This window comes from Sinocyclocheilus rhinocerous, unplaced genomic scaffold (genome assembly GCF_001515625.1).
Source record: "Sinocyclocheilus rhinocerous isolate Xijiao unplaced genomic scaffold, SAMN03320098_v1.1 scaffold566, whole genome shotgun sequence".
Lineage (NCBI taxonomy): Eukaryota > Metazoa > Chordata > Actinopteri > Cypriniformes > Cyprinidae > Sinocyclocheilus > Sinocyclocheilus rhinocerous.
Genome location: NW_015647044.1, coordinates 115455 through 130981, shown reverse-complemented (window position 1 = coordinate 130981; position 15527 = coordinate 115455). Strand labels below are relative to the sequence as shown.

At 35.2% G+C, this 15527-nt stretch overlaps 1 protein-coding gene across 1 annotated transcript in view; it reads right to left on the bottom strand.

Moving 5' to 3' along the window:
- pbx1b (pre-B-cell leukemia homeobox 1b) overlaps window positions 1–13793 on the bottom strand; it is an 84080-nt gene extending 70287 nt beyond the window's left edge. The window contains exons 1-2 of the mRNA XM_016512837.1: window positions 13335–13793; window positions 11863–11936 (exon numbers count right to left, since the gene is read on the bottom strand). Coding sequence (XP_016368323.1) covers window positions 11863–11936; window positions 13335–13522 — 262 coding nt within the window. The 5' untranslated portion in view covers window positions 13523–13793. The remainder of the gene's footprint in view (window positions 1–11862; window positions 11937–13334) is intronic.
- Window positions 13794–15527: the final 1734 nt, after the last annotated feature.

Sequence of the window (15527 nt, the reverse complement as noted above, 5' to 3'; positions counted from 1 at the left end):
ATGAAGTGTGGTTTATGAAGAGGAATGCATTTTGGATTTTTTTTTTTTTTAACCATTAATGAAGAAAAAAAACACTAACCCTAACATTTAGTTACTTGAAACAAAATTAAATAATAAAAAAAACTTTAATTTCAGCTAATTCCCAGTGCAACATTTCACATTTTCTTTCCATTTAACTTAAGTACTAAAATAACTAAAACTAATAAATAAAAATAAATACAAACTATATATATACCAGTTTAAAAAATTGACAAAAACACAACAAAATTATTAATACTTTAGCTAAAATTAAAGTGAAAACAGAAAATATAAAAAAAGAGTTTAATTTAAAATCTTTAAAACTATAGTAGTATATCAATGATACTGAAATAACACTGGTACATATGGATGTTTTATAAATTGTTCATAGGAGCAATTGTACGCTTACGTTTAGGATCATTCTATGCACGTCTTTATAAATAACACCTGGATCATAAGGTGCGATTCTCTGACAGCAAACAGCTCTAGTGTGAATGCACCCTCAGAGTTTGAACTAGAATATGGAAAGTTTTTGTTGATGCCCAAAAAAATCTGGCTTACATTTACATTAGGCGAGTGAAATCACAAATGCATCAGTCATAAAGCAGGATTGTGTTTGAGCTGAATTTGGGGGAGTTGGATGCGGGAAATGAAGCATGACGGAGCAGAGAAGAGCAGCATGTCTGCTAGGCTCATCTCAATCCACATGACTCACGACTGTGTTCTGGGCCACCAGTCAGAAAACGCCAAAGAAAGAAAGAAAGAGAAAATACTCAGCACACAACACAACTAAACTGACTTGGATTACTCAAAAAAAAAAAAACTAGCACATCTTGTACCCTGAAAACCACTCTGAAGGACTTTTTAGAAGAGTTTTTAGAACACATTGCACAACTGCTGATCAAAGGCTGTAGTTTCATATAACACAAAGCGGCCTGCCGTCTGTCCTCAGTTGACCACTCCAATGACAAGCACCTGTTTCATCTTCCACATCCCTGACAGCACAGAGGTTGCATGACTTCACAAGTGCTGATCTAGCTAGAAAAAGACGACGCTATTTTCCAAAAACCACTAGGATTTAACTGAGCATAACTGCTGCTTTCCAAAGCACTTTACAGTGTGATCTGATAGAAAACGGCTCATCGTGATGTGTGTAAGCAAGGCGAGACGAGTTCTGGACTACAGAATGTCGACTTCAAGCATTAAACAACACTGCATGCAGTTCTGCTGGAAACGCTGCGGCCGGTTCTTGCGTGTGCAGGAGGAACTTCAGACTTCCGGAGCCCGCGATGGCTCTTGCGTCTGTGCTGGGAAAGCGGCCAAAACCGCCGCTCTCTGCTTCTCCCAAACATTTGTTTCCTTTCAGGGGGCACCAGGCTCCACATGCTTCCTTAAAAAAACATTTCCGTGCCACGAGCACTGCGTCGAGGGGACTATTTTGAGATGGTAAAAGAGACACATGAGACCGGACACTTTCACAATCAACTAGCGTGCTAAATTGCTGTAAGTGTCCATAGATTTATTATATGTACAAACCATCAAAAAAAGTATTACTCCATAATATCAACAGCTTCATTTCACTGTCTAAAACACAGAGAAATGTGCATAAATGAGGAAATTATCGATGGCTTTTATGAGACGCGTCTATGAGGATGACAGAGAACTGTGGGAAGCGTTATTTTAAAGACACATTTTTCGCTGGACACAATGGGAAGACTGGCATACATAACGACAGACAGTGGCTTATTACTGCCATATATTAGCATGTCTAATTATGAGTGATTTGCATAGCCAGGCTATTCATACAGGAGGAGAGTGAGCGAGATTCTCCAGTCTCTGAGGGGAAGCACACAGGAAAAATCATTTCTGTATCGATTTATAATGTCACCACTGAATCATATGCATCAGCTCAAACTGGCAACAAAGGATGGGTCATGATGGTTTGCTAGACTTCCAACAAATCATTTAGTCAATTAGCGAAGTCAACTACATTATATGATCAAAAGTTTGGGGTTGGTAAGATATTTTATTGTTTCTGAAGTCTCTTCTGCTCACCAAGGCTGCATTTATTTGATCAGAAATTCAATAAAAACTGTAAAAATGTGAAATATTATTACAATTTAAAATAGCGGTTTCCTATTTTAATATCTGTTCAAATGTAATTTATTCCTGTCGTGCAAATCTGAATTTTCAGCATCATTACTCCAGTCACATGATCTTCAGAAATCATTCTAATATGCTGATTTACTGCTCAAGAACCAATTCTGATTATTATCAATGTTGAAAACAGTCGTGCTGCTTCATATTTTTGTGGAAACTGTGACACATTTTGTTTTTCAGGATTCTGTGATAAATAAAAAGTTCAAAAAAATCTTTTGTAACATTACAAATGAAAAATTTTAAGGAGGAAACCAGATTCCCAACCGCGCATTAAAGACAGACGACTCCTCCGGGGTTGGTATGGCAACGGCGCTGGCGAGAAGCACTTCACGTTCACTTTAATGCACATTACAAATTTTCAGATTTGATTAAAGTCGTAACATATCAAGAAAGCTGGCAGTAACGGAGGGCCGAGCGTGTCTCCACCTAGCTTTACGACGAGCGACACAAAGCAAACGGCCAGATAAAATCGCCACAGCGTCTCTGTCTAATGCACTGAGCGCTAATGCGCCGCACATTCATATCTCTGTGAGCAGAGCCCGTTTGAGCACAAGATACAATCTATTGACAAAAGAACAGATTCTGAGGCAGTTTACGAGGCGCATTCAGTCTGTGAGGTTTTATTACGCTGGTGAATCTGCCATTTTATAATGGTTTTGTCTCTGTATGGCACAAAATCACTGGGGCTGGCCAATATATCAAATATTAGGAATCAGGCCTGCAACAGCTAATCAATACAATTGACAGTAGTAGACAATGAATTTGCTATTTAGAGGGTCTTTAAGCTTGTTTTATTTTTCATGTTTTTGAAAGAAGTCTCTTCTACTCACCAAGGCTGCATTTATTTGATCAAAAATACAGTAAAAACTGTAAAAAAATTTAAATATTATTAGCATTTAAAAAGAACAGCATTTATTTGAAATAGAAATCTTTTGTAGCATTACAAATTTATTTACTGTCACTTTTGATCAATTTATTGCATCCTTTCTGAATAAAGGTATTAATTTCTTTCAAAAAAAGTGGATTTTTGATATTGGCTGTATTAGGAATAAGTATTAAGGAATTTAATTGTTTTAATGATTTTGGTTCGTTAATAGAAGATCTGCTAATGATGCTTTCAACTATTTTAAAGATACAGACATTTCAAATAAAACCAAATGTCATGAAAAAAGTTTAGTCTATTTTACTCAAAATATTCTCTGAACCAGATCTCAACTCCAAGGATTTTGCATGTGATATATCAAATTATGCAATTGTGCAACCACTTGCAAAGCAATTAACTTATTTATCATGCTTTTTATTTCCTAAAGACATCATTATTAGACCAATTTTGCAACTTATACCGATGAGAATGTTTTAATAGTGTCTCATTTTAACGTCAGTAGTGAAAACGGCATCGGAGTTGGTAAGTCTGAATGATTTCCGTGAATCAGTTGTTTTCATTTCAATTAATCACATACTGAATATTGTCAAGGCTAAACAAAGTCAAGCTATAATTTCTCTAATGCCTGTATAGACAGACAGACAGATGTATAAACACTCCAACATCATCTTCCACAAGCAGCCCCCCAAACTCGCCGTCGTGCTTAATTACCAAATAGCATCACAGTTAAATTCCAGCTATTAAGCTTCTTAATATGATTAACACATCTCAATTAGGCCACTGACAATTTGCATAATTCATAAGGTAATGTGATTGTGCTCCGGTGTATACTCAGAGAAAACGATGACAGATCTCTCCGTAACTGCTTTTGCGTGCTCTCCTAATCTCATTTCTGCAAAAGCCTGCCGGAGCCGTTCCAAAAAACGCCACGCCGGCCGTGCGCTGCCAGTCAGTATGCACGCCTCTATTATGAGCTGGATTAGGCTTTAGCGTTTCCGCTTGAAGGATGATGAGCCGGTCCAACAGATGTGATTCTCATCCTGCTCGTTGGCGCTCGGCGGAGATGCTGCATCAGCATGTTTAAAAAAAACACACAGAGAATGAAAGACAAAGCAGAGCGTATTAGCACTGAGAGACCAGGCCGGCCGTGTATCAGTGACGGCCCTGCACAGAGAGTATCGATGCACGCACAACAAATGATTTCAGGCAGCTGTGCTGGAGAAAATGACCTGCTTTCTTTGTTTTCAGGAATCACACACCTGATCGGAAACCTGAGGGAAGCACCAATCCACTCAATGCTACACACTTGTGTTACTCAACAGGGGTGAATGTGGAGTCAAGGCCTAATCGAGTCAGATCTGGAAAAGCAATGATAAATTGCAATAACTATCGTGCATGAAAAATAAACAATTGCACATCTTTTTTTGTTTATTTCAAAGCATGTGCAACTTTTTATCTCAGTCTTTTTTTTCTCACAATCGCTAGTTATATCTTTCAATAAATTCCAAATTATCAGATATAAACTTGTAAATGTGAGGAAAATCTGCAATCATCTTTATTTTTTATTTGGTAAAGAATTGCAAGATGTAAACTCGCTATTCTGAAGAGAAAAATCAGAATTGTAAAATATACGCTCACAATTGACAGAATTGTGAGATAAAAAGTTGCAATTACCTTTTCTATTTTTTTTGTATTTTATGGGAGAAATAAAATGTAAAAAAAATTATAATTGCGAGAAAAAAGTTGCAATCTCCTTTTTTATTTTTTTATTCGGTGGTGGAAATGGGCTTACGTAGTACACTGTATATAGAGTATATATATATATATATATATATATATGTGTATGTATACACACACGGTATACTATGTATACTATTAAAATATATGAATATATATAAATATATAGTAAGTGAATTAGTGGGAATTAATTCATTGAAATCATTTAAAAATAGTAGTGATCTGCATTATTGTCTTGGAAATAAAACAGGATTATTAAGCATTTTTAATTAATTAAATTTTAACTTTTGGCAGTCTGTTCAAATTATGAATCAAAAAAGATGCTAGAATCATGAACCATTTAATATTTTCCAGTTAAAAGAAAAAAAGAATTGAAAAAAAAAAGCAATGCATTTTTGGATGCATTGCAATTTGGTGATTGTAGCAGGTAATATTCAATACAAAGTGAAAATGTTCATACTGTGCACAGTGTACTGCAGCAATTGTACAAATAATAAGGTAGTATTTGCAAGTATTTGCATATTTTAAGATTCTCGAAAACAATTCTATTTATGAAGTGGCTTAATGCACAAAATTCCACCACAATTGGCTGTTTTTAATATCACCGTAACAGACGCCCTCTTGAATCCATTTAGTGACATCAAGCATGTCATTGTTAACGCCACACACTCTTAAATCGTCTGTCTGCTGGTTTGAAACCAAGCTGCCGTAGATGATTTATTCCGTCTGTAATGAGCTATAGAAGTGTATACTGTGTGCACTGGTGTGTTCAGCCTGAGAAGCCGTAAGGAGTCGAGCTTCCCACAGGACCCAGAGAACTGAACGCGCTCGCAGTAATCATATCTCTGGCTCGTTTCAACGCTGTCAAATATTCCCGCCCTGACCTCTGCTCACCTCATTCTCACCCATCAAAAAATAACATTACATCACCCGAACCCTCAGGCGCTAAACCTTACACCGTTTAAACACATGCCACAAGAAAACTAGCCTTTTGTTGAGGTTTGCACAGAGAGAAAACACTGTAAGTCAAGATTTGTGAGGTTTGACAGACGTTTAGAAGATTGAGATTTATAATCGTCATCATATGCTTACAGATGGTTGCAATAAAAAAAACATCACACAGTGTTAAAACCAATAACTAAATGAGCTCTTCATTTTGATATTTCAGTTTTTACAAAGCCAGTGAAAGCTTTGCAAAAGCAAAATGAAAAAAAAAAAAAAAAACGAAGAGCTTGTTTATTATAGAAATATTACAACTAAAATATTGTAGAAAAATAAAAAAGATACAGTGTCAAAACCAATAACTAAATGAACTTCTCATTTATCACAAAAAATACCTAATTTATTATAGAAATTTTAAAATTAAAAATAATGTAGAAAAAACATCATTTAGTGTTAAAACCAATAACTAAATGAGCTCTTCCATTTCTTTTTTTATTTCTGTTTTTAGAAAGCATTTTTGCTGATTATAGAAAATTTAGAACTAAAAATAATGTTAATGTGTTATTAATATTAAAAATATTAATGTGCTAAAATACATATTAGCTAATAATGTTATATTATAAAAAAAGAAAATAAATAATATTATCAATATAATATATCTAATATTAAATAATATTATCTAGCTATTAGCTCTTAAGAAATGAATGCTTTATAAACATATGAATTAAAAATAATAAAATAAAATTTTAAAATGTAACATTTAAAATTTAAAAAGAAAAGTACCTAACCAGGGTGTCTGAAGTTAATGACTATTTGTACTGTACAAAATACAAAATATCAGTTTTGAGACACTCAAAATTACCTATTCAGATTTTTTGGTCCGACTTGTTTATGATAAAGAAAACTATTTTCTACAGTCGATGTGAAAAGCGTTTCACTCATAAAAACAAAGCTGAAAAATGTGTTTGCAAAGAAAAATCTATCCAGAATGGAATAAACAAAAAAAACAACAACAACAACAAACAAGCCACTGAGTGCATAAACAGCTTCCATTAGGGCTTCATTTGGAGCTTTCTGAAGTTAACGACTATTCGAATGCAATGTTAAACGACCCAGAGAACTGAACGCGCTCGCAGTAATCATATCTCTGGCTCGTTTCAACGCTGTCAAATATTCCCGCCCTGCCCTCTGCTCACCTCATTCTCACCCATCAAAAAATAACATTACATCACCCGAACCCCCAGGCGCTAAACCTTACACCGTTTAAACACATGCCACAAGAAAACTAGCCTTTTGTTGAGGTTTGCACAGAGAGAAAACACTGTAAGTCAAGATTTGTGAGGTTTGACAGACGTTTAGAAGATTGAGATTTATAATCGTCATCATATGCTTACAGATGGTTGCAATAAAAAAAACATCACACAGTGTTAAAACCAATAACTAAATGAGCTCTTCATTTTGATATTTCAGTTTTTACAAAGCCAGTGAAAGCTTTGCAAAAGCAAAATGAAAAAAAAAAAAAAAAACGAAGAGCTTGTTTATTATAGAAATATTACAACTAAAATATTGTAGAAAAATAAAAAAGATACAGTGTCAAAACCAATAACTAAATGAACTTCTCATTTATCACAAAAAATACCTAATTTATTATAGAAATTTTAAAATTAAAAATAATGTAGAAAAAACATCATTTAGTGTTAAAACCAATAACTAAATGAGCTCTTCCATTTCTTTATTTCTGTTTTTAAAAAGCATTTTTGCTGATTATAGAAAATTTAGAACTAAAAATAATGTTAATGTGTTATTAATATTAAAAATATTAATGTGCTAAAATACATATTAGCTAATAATGTTATATTATAAAAAAAGAAAATAAATAATATTATCAATATAATATATCTAATATTAAATAATATTATCTAGCTATTAGCTCTTAAGAAATGAATGCTTTATAAACATATGAATTAAAAATAATAAAATAAAATTTTAAAATGTAACATTTAAAATTTAAAAAGAAAAGTACCTAACCAGGGTGTCTGAAGTTAATGACTATTTGTACTGTACAAAATACAAAATATCAGTTTTGAGACACTCAAAATTACCTATTCAGATTTTTTGGTCCGACTTGTTTATGATAAAGAAAACTATTTTCTACAGTCGATGTGAAAAGCGTTTCACTCATAAAAACAAAGCTGAAAAATGTGTTTGCAAAGAAAAATCTATCCAGAATGGAATAAACAAAAAAAACAACAACAACAACAAACAAGCCACTGAGTGCATAAACAGCTTCCATTAGGGCTTCATTTGGAGCTTTCTGAAGTTAACGACTATTCGAATGCAACGTTAAACCTCTGACAGGCGCTCAAACCCTCGTACTCCTCAACGGCAGAGCGCCGCTACTGTGTCTTTGTCAACGCTGGAGGTTCAAGGTGGTGTCACAGAACAAACTCTGACATTCAGCAATTAGATGCTTTGACATCGTTCTGAAGTTCCAAGAGATCCAAGAATTCCGCTTCCATAGAGACGAGTCTCCATGTGTCAGAAACACTGAGACGAAACCAAAGAGGGGAAAAAAGAAACGTATTTGCATGGCTCCTTTCAAGTGCTGGCTGGGTTATTTTACAGTGAAGAATAACGACACGAGAGTTTGCGTGGTATCGGGTCCGTGTGAGCCAACTAAACTGGCTGGAATTATCTGAGAGTGTATTTTTGGAAAGCCATTTGGTGCCAGGTCCCTTCCAACACGATTCTGTGCTGCACGCTTCAAAGATCACAGACGCTGAGACAAGACACTGCCATTGTTTCATGAGCGTGTAAACAAGTGCATTGCTCTATTTCTGTTTAGAACCTGTTTTCACTAATTACATTTTAAAAAGCATTTTTAAAACTGCATGCATGTGGTGCATTTAAAAAAAACTAAAGCCATTAGATTTGTACTCATGAAGAAAAACAAAACAAAAATGAGACAACTGTATTTTTTGTACTCTTTTGCTATTTGATGGGAAAATAAAATATAGCTTGAACAATAGCACAGCCATAAGAGTCCGTGCATTACAGCGATTTTACCACGGTAGACCATCAAAACACAGTCAAGATAATGCACAACCTCTCTGCTTTTATAAAAAAAAACAGATTATAAAACACACCAATGTTTAATAAATTGTTAAATGTATTAATATTAGTAACCTGCATAAAAATGATTCCATTAATCTAACTGCGCGCAACCTTCTGCATTAATATAAAATGTGCGGTTTGTGTTTATCATCATTTTACAGTGATTCTGAACAAAGTGTCTAAACTACAACACATACCATACAAAGATTACAGTGTGAACGAGCACAAAGACTATAAAATCCACCTATATGCAAGCACACACACAAGCTTCACACAGACACATTCCTCAGACAAGAAAGAAAATATGACTGGAATGAAAGCGAGTAGAGAAGAGCGGCATGAAAATACGGCGGTGTCTCCGACGTTTGGACTAAAATAAAGTATTTCTTCCTCCTTCTGCAAGCAGAAGAACGCTGCGGCTGTTTAGATTTCCCTCTGCGTCCATCGTTCCTTTATATCCCAGTAAAAACACAGCGGGGTCAAAAGGTCGGTTCGTGACCCAGGGCCACGCACTCCCCTGCAGGTGTCAATTGGCACATTGGGAGGAACTGTAAAAACACACTGTAGACTCACTGACAGGATTGGATGTGATCTTGAGCTTTAAAAAAAATTGGACGTTTCAACTGCAAAACTATATGAGATACTTTCCACTTTACCAAACACAATCAGATCTTTACTCACTTTTAATGTTACATTGTCACGGTAACATTGTTAAACAGACTTTAGACTTTTTTTTTTAAATGCAGACAAATAGCTAAATTAGTTATTGTGTAAAAATTATTAGGTTATATATATTCGACTATAAACCTTTAAGTCACAAGAGTGACAGAGAAAGTAAGCGTGTTTAAATCACATGACTACATATTTATAATCTTTAACTTTTTTAATTTGTTTTATACATTTTAACCACCTAATTCTGCAAATCTCAGTTGAACGTGCATTTTAAAATCGTCTGATGCACTGTACCTTGAAATGAGAATATAGAGTTTACTTGTTTGTTTTTAACAGAAATACTGACAAAATGCTAAATAAATTCCTTTGGTGAGTACATAATACTACCAGCTCCATTTACTAGAATCATAATAGAATATATGATAAACTCTAAAAAAATGCTGGGTTGTTTCAACCCAACTTTGGGTCAAAGATGGACTAACCCAGCTGTTGGGTTAATTTTTTTAATTACATTTTTAACCCAAAAGTTGGGTTAGTCCATATTTGACCCAAAGTTGGGTTGAAACAACCCAGCATTTTTTAGAGTGTAGATGCAATTTTTAAAAAGTTTTAAAAGAAACACATCTTTTTCTTATTTTCCAGTATTGCAAATATCAAGTATTTGCAAACGTGCTCACAAGTAAAATTTAAGGCAATTCTATTTTATTGCAATTTTAGTGAAAGAAGTTGATCTGTAAGTTCTGCAGATTTGTTTTCAGCAAGAACTCTTAGCAAACTAGCTTTACAGTCCTCCATCGTGCTAAACACACACTCATCCAAACATCACTCCTGCACACTTTTGCCAAGGAACCAGCATCTCCACAGACGCCAAAGAGAATAAACACTTTTCACGAGCTATTTTGATTCCTGCATGATTTCAAAACAAATAAAGTTAACAACCGTACAACTCGGTATGTCTGCGGATTTGCCTATTAAAACACTGAATGACTGAAGAACAAAGCGAAATGACAGTAAACATTCCAAATCGGAAACACTTTTAGACACGACCAACGTAGAAGCGTTTGAATCCATCTATAATTCCTACAAAGAGGTTTCCTGGATATGATAAACATCCATGGATGTGTCAACTTTCTTACAAACAAACCTCACATCTTAAACCTCACTCCATGTCTTTTCGACCCGTCTTCCAGAGCTGACGGTCGCTTCATATTTTTGCAGAAAAAGGGCAAAGAGGAGCAGAGCAGTCTGGGATACGTCCACGTCGCTCCGCGCTCGAACTCTGCGTGAACTCGGAAAAGAAAAACAACCAGAAAAAGAAACGGCGGGGAGTAAAACTCCACGCATAACTGCGTCACTCACTCCCCTCTCAGACGCATAGCAGGCCGCAGAAACCCCCCGCTCTGCTCGCGCCTCCAACTCAATGAAAACATCATCGCCAACCATCACGGCGGCGGAGACAGAGACAGAATAAACAGAGATGAGAACCACCCACGGCCTCACAGCTGGAACAGAGCAGTCAGAGAGATAATGATAAAGAAATCGGCTTTATCTAGTCCTTTTTATTTCATGCACTAATGACTGTGAAACACGCTGGAACCGTTTCCACATCAATAGTGTCTCAGTATCTCACCAGCACAAATCCACCCTCTCTCGGCTCGAGACAAAAACACAAGTCGCTTTGAGCAGCTCTGCTCTTGACACACCAGACCACAAACGTCACCTTCGACCCCTTTCTCAGCATCTACTCTTACATCCACGACGTTTTTAATCATTGCAAAGGCTCCACAAAATGAAACGAGGTTTCCCTTCAAAAATGCACAAACACAATGTTCATTCATCGCTGTAGCCAACTAAATAAACATTTCAACTAAGCAACTTATGGCAGTTTGTAATTTAATCCTGCTCTTTCCTAACCAGAACGTAGCTGGATTTTTGCACAAAAACAAGCCCGGTACAGTGCAAGAGTAGTAAAGATGATTTAGCAGTCAAGAGGTCGAAGAAGCTGAACTTCTACAGACGTTTCCCTTCATTTCCTCACTATACGATCGCCACAAACCCACATTTACCCACTGAAATCCACACTCTAAAGCATCCAATGCACAATGCAGAAAAACAGCATGCCACTACAACACAACACTGTGTTTCCAATTAGAAGATTTTTTACTTAACTAAAAATGTCATGGCATGTGCTAACCATTAAAAGACAACAATTTGCTTTCACAGCTTTGACCAGACACTGATAAACAAATGCACTTGATGTCCAACAAATATTCAGTGTTTAAAAAAAAACAAAAAAAGAAACATGGTGTATTTTCTTAAAGCATAGCATGGCTTGCCTGTTTTTTCTTTGACATCACACAGGACGTTGAAGAGCGCTGGCTTCATTCTGTGGCAGTTGAGAGCATGTTTTCTGAAACACAACACAAGGCCGCGGTGAGCGTCTGCACAGACGATATTTCACTCCACTAGCAAAGACTTATTTATCTGTCTGTTGCCTGAACGTATAGTGATCGTGGTTAAATGAAAAGCACATACCGATCTGAGCAAACCCATGCTAGTCTCTGTTTATCATATTTTGCATGCATACAGTATGCATAATATTAACAAAATTCTATTAGTGACTAGCACTATTTCAGTAATTAATCATTCATATTTTTGTATCTTTGCATGTATTGTAATAACTCTAAAATATTTTAAAGATTTTTTTAAAAATTATCATTTTAAAAAATGCATGTTTTTTTATTGAACACATCTATACGCAAAAACAATCAATTTGATTAATTAATGTATTCAAACATTTAACATGATTGCAATAATGGAGTGATTACATTTTTAAACTATTAACTAATACAAATCAATAACACTGTATTTGCAAATATTTCTAAAATATACAGGGGGAAAAAAACATAAAATGATAAAATATATTTGAGTTAATTGAATTAAAAACCTCTGTTCTGAGCAATATTCATCCTAAAGGGACACGATCAGACGTGTGATACGAGTCTCAGTGCTGTCTGTCAAATTCTATCTTGGCATCTGTTCATTTCTATTGACAATAAATGAGCACTGCATGTCAGAAGAATACACTGATGTCTGTCACTACACACTACATGTGTTTGGACACACTGACAACAGCGATTGTGTTATCAGTCCATTTCTGGATGCCTACTTAGTCGATAACTCCTGATCTGCATGTAAATATTTGCTAATTGCCAAGTATCATAAAGATGTCAAACATCTAAACTATATTGCCTAAACTATATTTTTTTCTGCCGTTATTGTTACTACAATAGAATTGTTTTTAAAATGCCACTTGATAAGTAAAAAGTGAATTAGACGCCAACTGACATTAAAAAACTACAGTAGATTCTAGAAAGAGATCTCATATTAATTTATTAAGAATTTACAGTGTTAACAATAACTGTAGTAGTGTAGGTTATTTATCATAATTTGGCATATCTTTAATTAGCTTACTAAAAGTTTTTTTATAGCGTTGGTCAAGTAAATTATATTATTTTTAAAAAAATATATGTGTAAATACTATACATAAAGTATAGTATTTATAGTATACAAACGTTTCATTGTTATATACATATTATTAAAAGTGCAAATGCGATATTATTATATTTTTATTATATTTTTTCTATTACGAGTATGTTTTTAAAATTATTTTTATTAATTTAATGAATATTGTTTGTAAAAGGTGTATCTTATTTTATACTCTAATTAATCAAATGTCAATAGCGTTTTGAAGATGAAAGTCAGCATGAATATTCCAGATCTTCGGATGAGATGAGTGACAGCTCACCTGGCCTGTGCCTCGTCCAGACTCTGGTCAGTGATGGTCATGATCTGTTGTAAAATGTCTCCAATGTCCTGCTTCCTTCCGTCTCCGTCGGTGGCTCCGGTGTTGTCCTGTATGTGCTGAGACAGGCCCGGGTGTCCGCTCATCCCCACGGCCGCATGAGCGTGCATCAGGCGCGGCTGGTCGTCCATGTCGGCCCGCTCCGGTCCTCCGGTCTCTCTCCTGTCCAGCTGCGGCGGAGATTCCTCTGGCAGTCTCTCGGCAATTTGTAAGCGCAGTCCTCCTGAGCTCACTCACTCACAGCTCGATCCACTATCAGCCCTTTAACCACTAAACTCACCGATGTGTGTGTGCTGTGTTATTAATCAGGTCCCGCGTGAAGGCAGCGCTTCATACACTCGCGCGTTATTTCACTGTTTCATCCCGCTGCTTTTGTTACATTGTAGCGCTCTCAGAGCTCAGAGACTCCGTGATGCTTTGGCCCCGCCCACGCACTCTGATTGGACACAGGGACCGCGTAGCCCCGCCTCCGCATGTCTCTCAGCTCACGTCAATCATTGCACAGGGAAGATGAAACGCGGGAACGCGTCTTGCTCTTCATGTTTGTCCGCAGCACATGTGTTTTTTGTTAATATTTCTGATAGCACACATGTATTTAGAAAGAACGTCCTGGGTTTTCTGTGATAAAAAAAATGTTTGGAGGTGTGACCATATGCAAATATAATACTGGCTAACAAAATGTTATATTATTTACATTATATAATATAATTTAAGAATCGAATATAATATCCCATTAATATTATTGCAATTGTAATTAAATACTATAAATACAGTAATGTCAAATAGTATTAAAAACTATGTGAATTATATTTGAAATATTTTAATTAATATTGTATATATATATATATATATAAAATAGTAATCATGTTTATTATTATAATAATAAAACTTAGCAACCACAATATAATATTCTATTAACATATTCTATTAATTTCTATTATAATATATTAATACAACAATTATATGTAATTAGTTTTTTGTGTAATAAGCATAAAGCACTAGTATGAGTATTACAATTTATTTATATGTTTATTTATTTGTGTAAAAAGCAGTAGTATGAGTATTACAATTTATTTATATGTTTATTTATTTGTGTAAAAAGCTAGTATGAGTATTACAATTTATTTATATGTTTATTTATTTGTGTAAAAAGCAGTAGTATGAGTATTACAATTTATTTATGTTTATTTATTTGTGTAAAAAGCAGTAGTATGATCATAACAATCTAAATGAAAATGTATGTATTCATTCATTCATTCATTCTATACAATACAATAAAACTATTAAATATGTAAAATATTAAAATAATAAAACCTATATGAACAATATAAAAATTAAATGTTGGATCTTTTTTATTATTATTGTAATGTATTCATTCATCTGTGGTTGGAACTCATTCGACACGTTTAATATGAGGGACATTGAAGGTGGTGGGATTTACTGATGTTTCGAACACGAGCTAAATCATTGAATCTGATGTTCAGGGTCTGTCTCACTTTCCCCTTTGACCAGTGATAGACCTTCATTTTCTCTCCACCACTCCATCTCATTTTCCAGCCCGCTGCCAAGGAATAGATATATTTCACCGAGGTGTAAAACTCCCAATCAAAACAATCGACCTTGTCCTTCATCCATTTCAGTTATTACCCGGTTAATGTGCTTAATTCAGGATTAACGATCGAATGATTCTATCCTTCACTTCAGTCCCAATGAATAATGTTGAATTTTCATACTGATTTTGTCTTTTAATTAAGCAGTAGCAAAGTGTTTCTGAAGTGCAATGCTAAAATGATTTGATGCATTTTATTTAAACGTCTTGTTTGAGCACAGTGCATCGATCTGTTTTAATGCTCAGTGCAGCGCTGGGGTTTTTCAGGTATGTTCAAGCAGCACGCTTGACTGTGTTCGCTTGGGTTTTTCTAATGTAAGCCGGTGACCCATGGTGCGCAGCCAAGCAGCAGGGCCTCAGTGTGTGTGACCAGGCTGAAAAGTGCCTTCCAGGTCTGAAGCATCCACTCTAGTGCTCCTGCCACTGCGGGGGAACACACACACACACACACACACTCGATCCAGTGTGTATTATTGAGAGATGCCTGCTTAACTCAACCGAGAACATCCAGCAAATCCCTGAGCGAA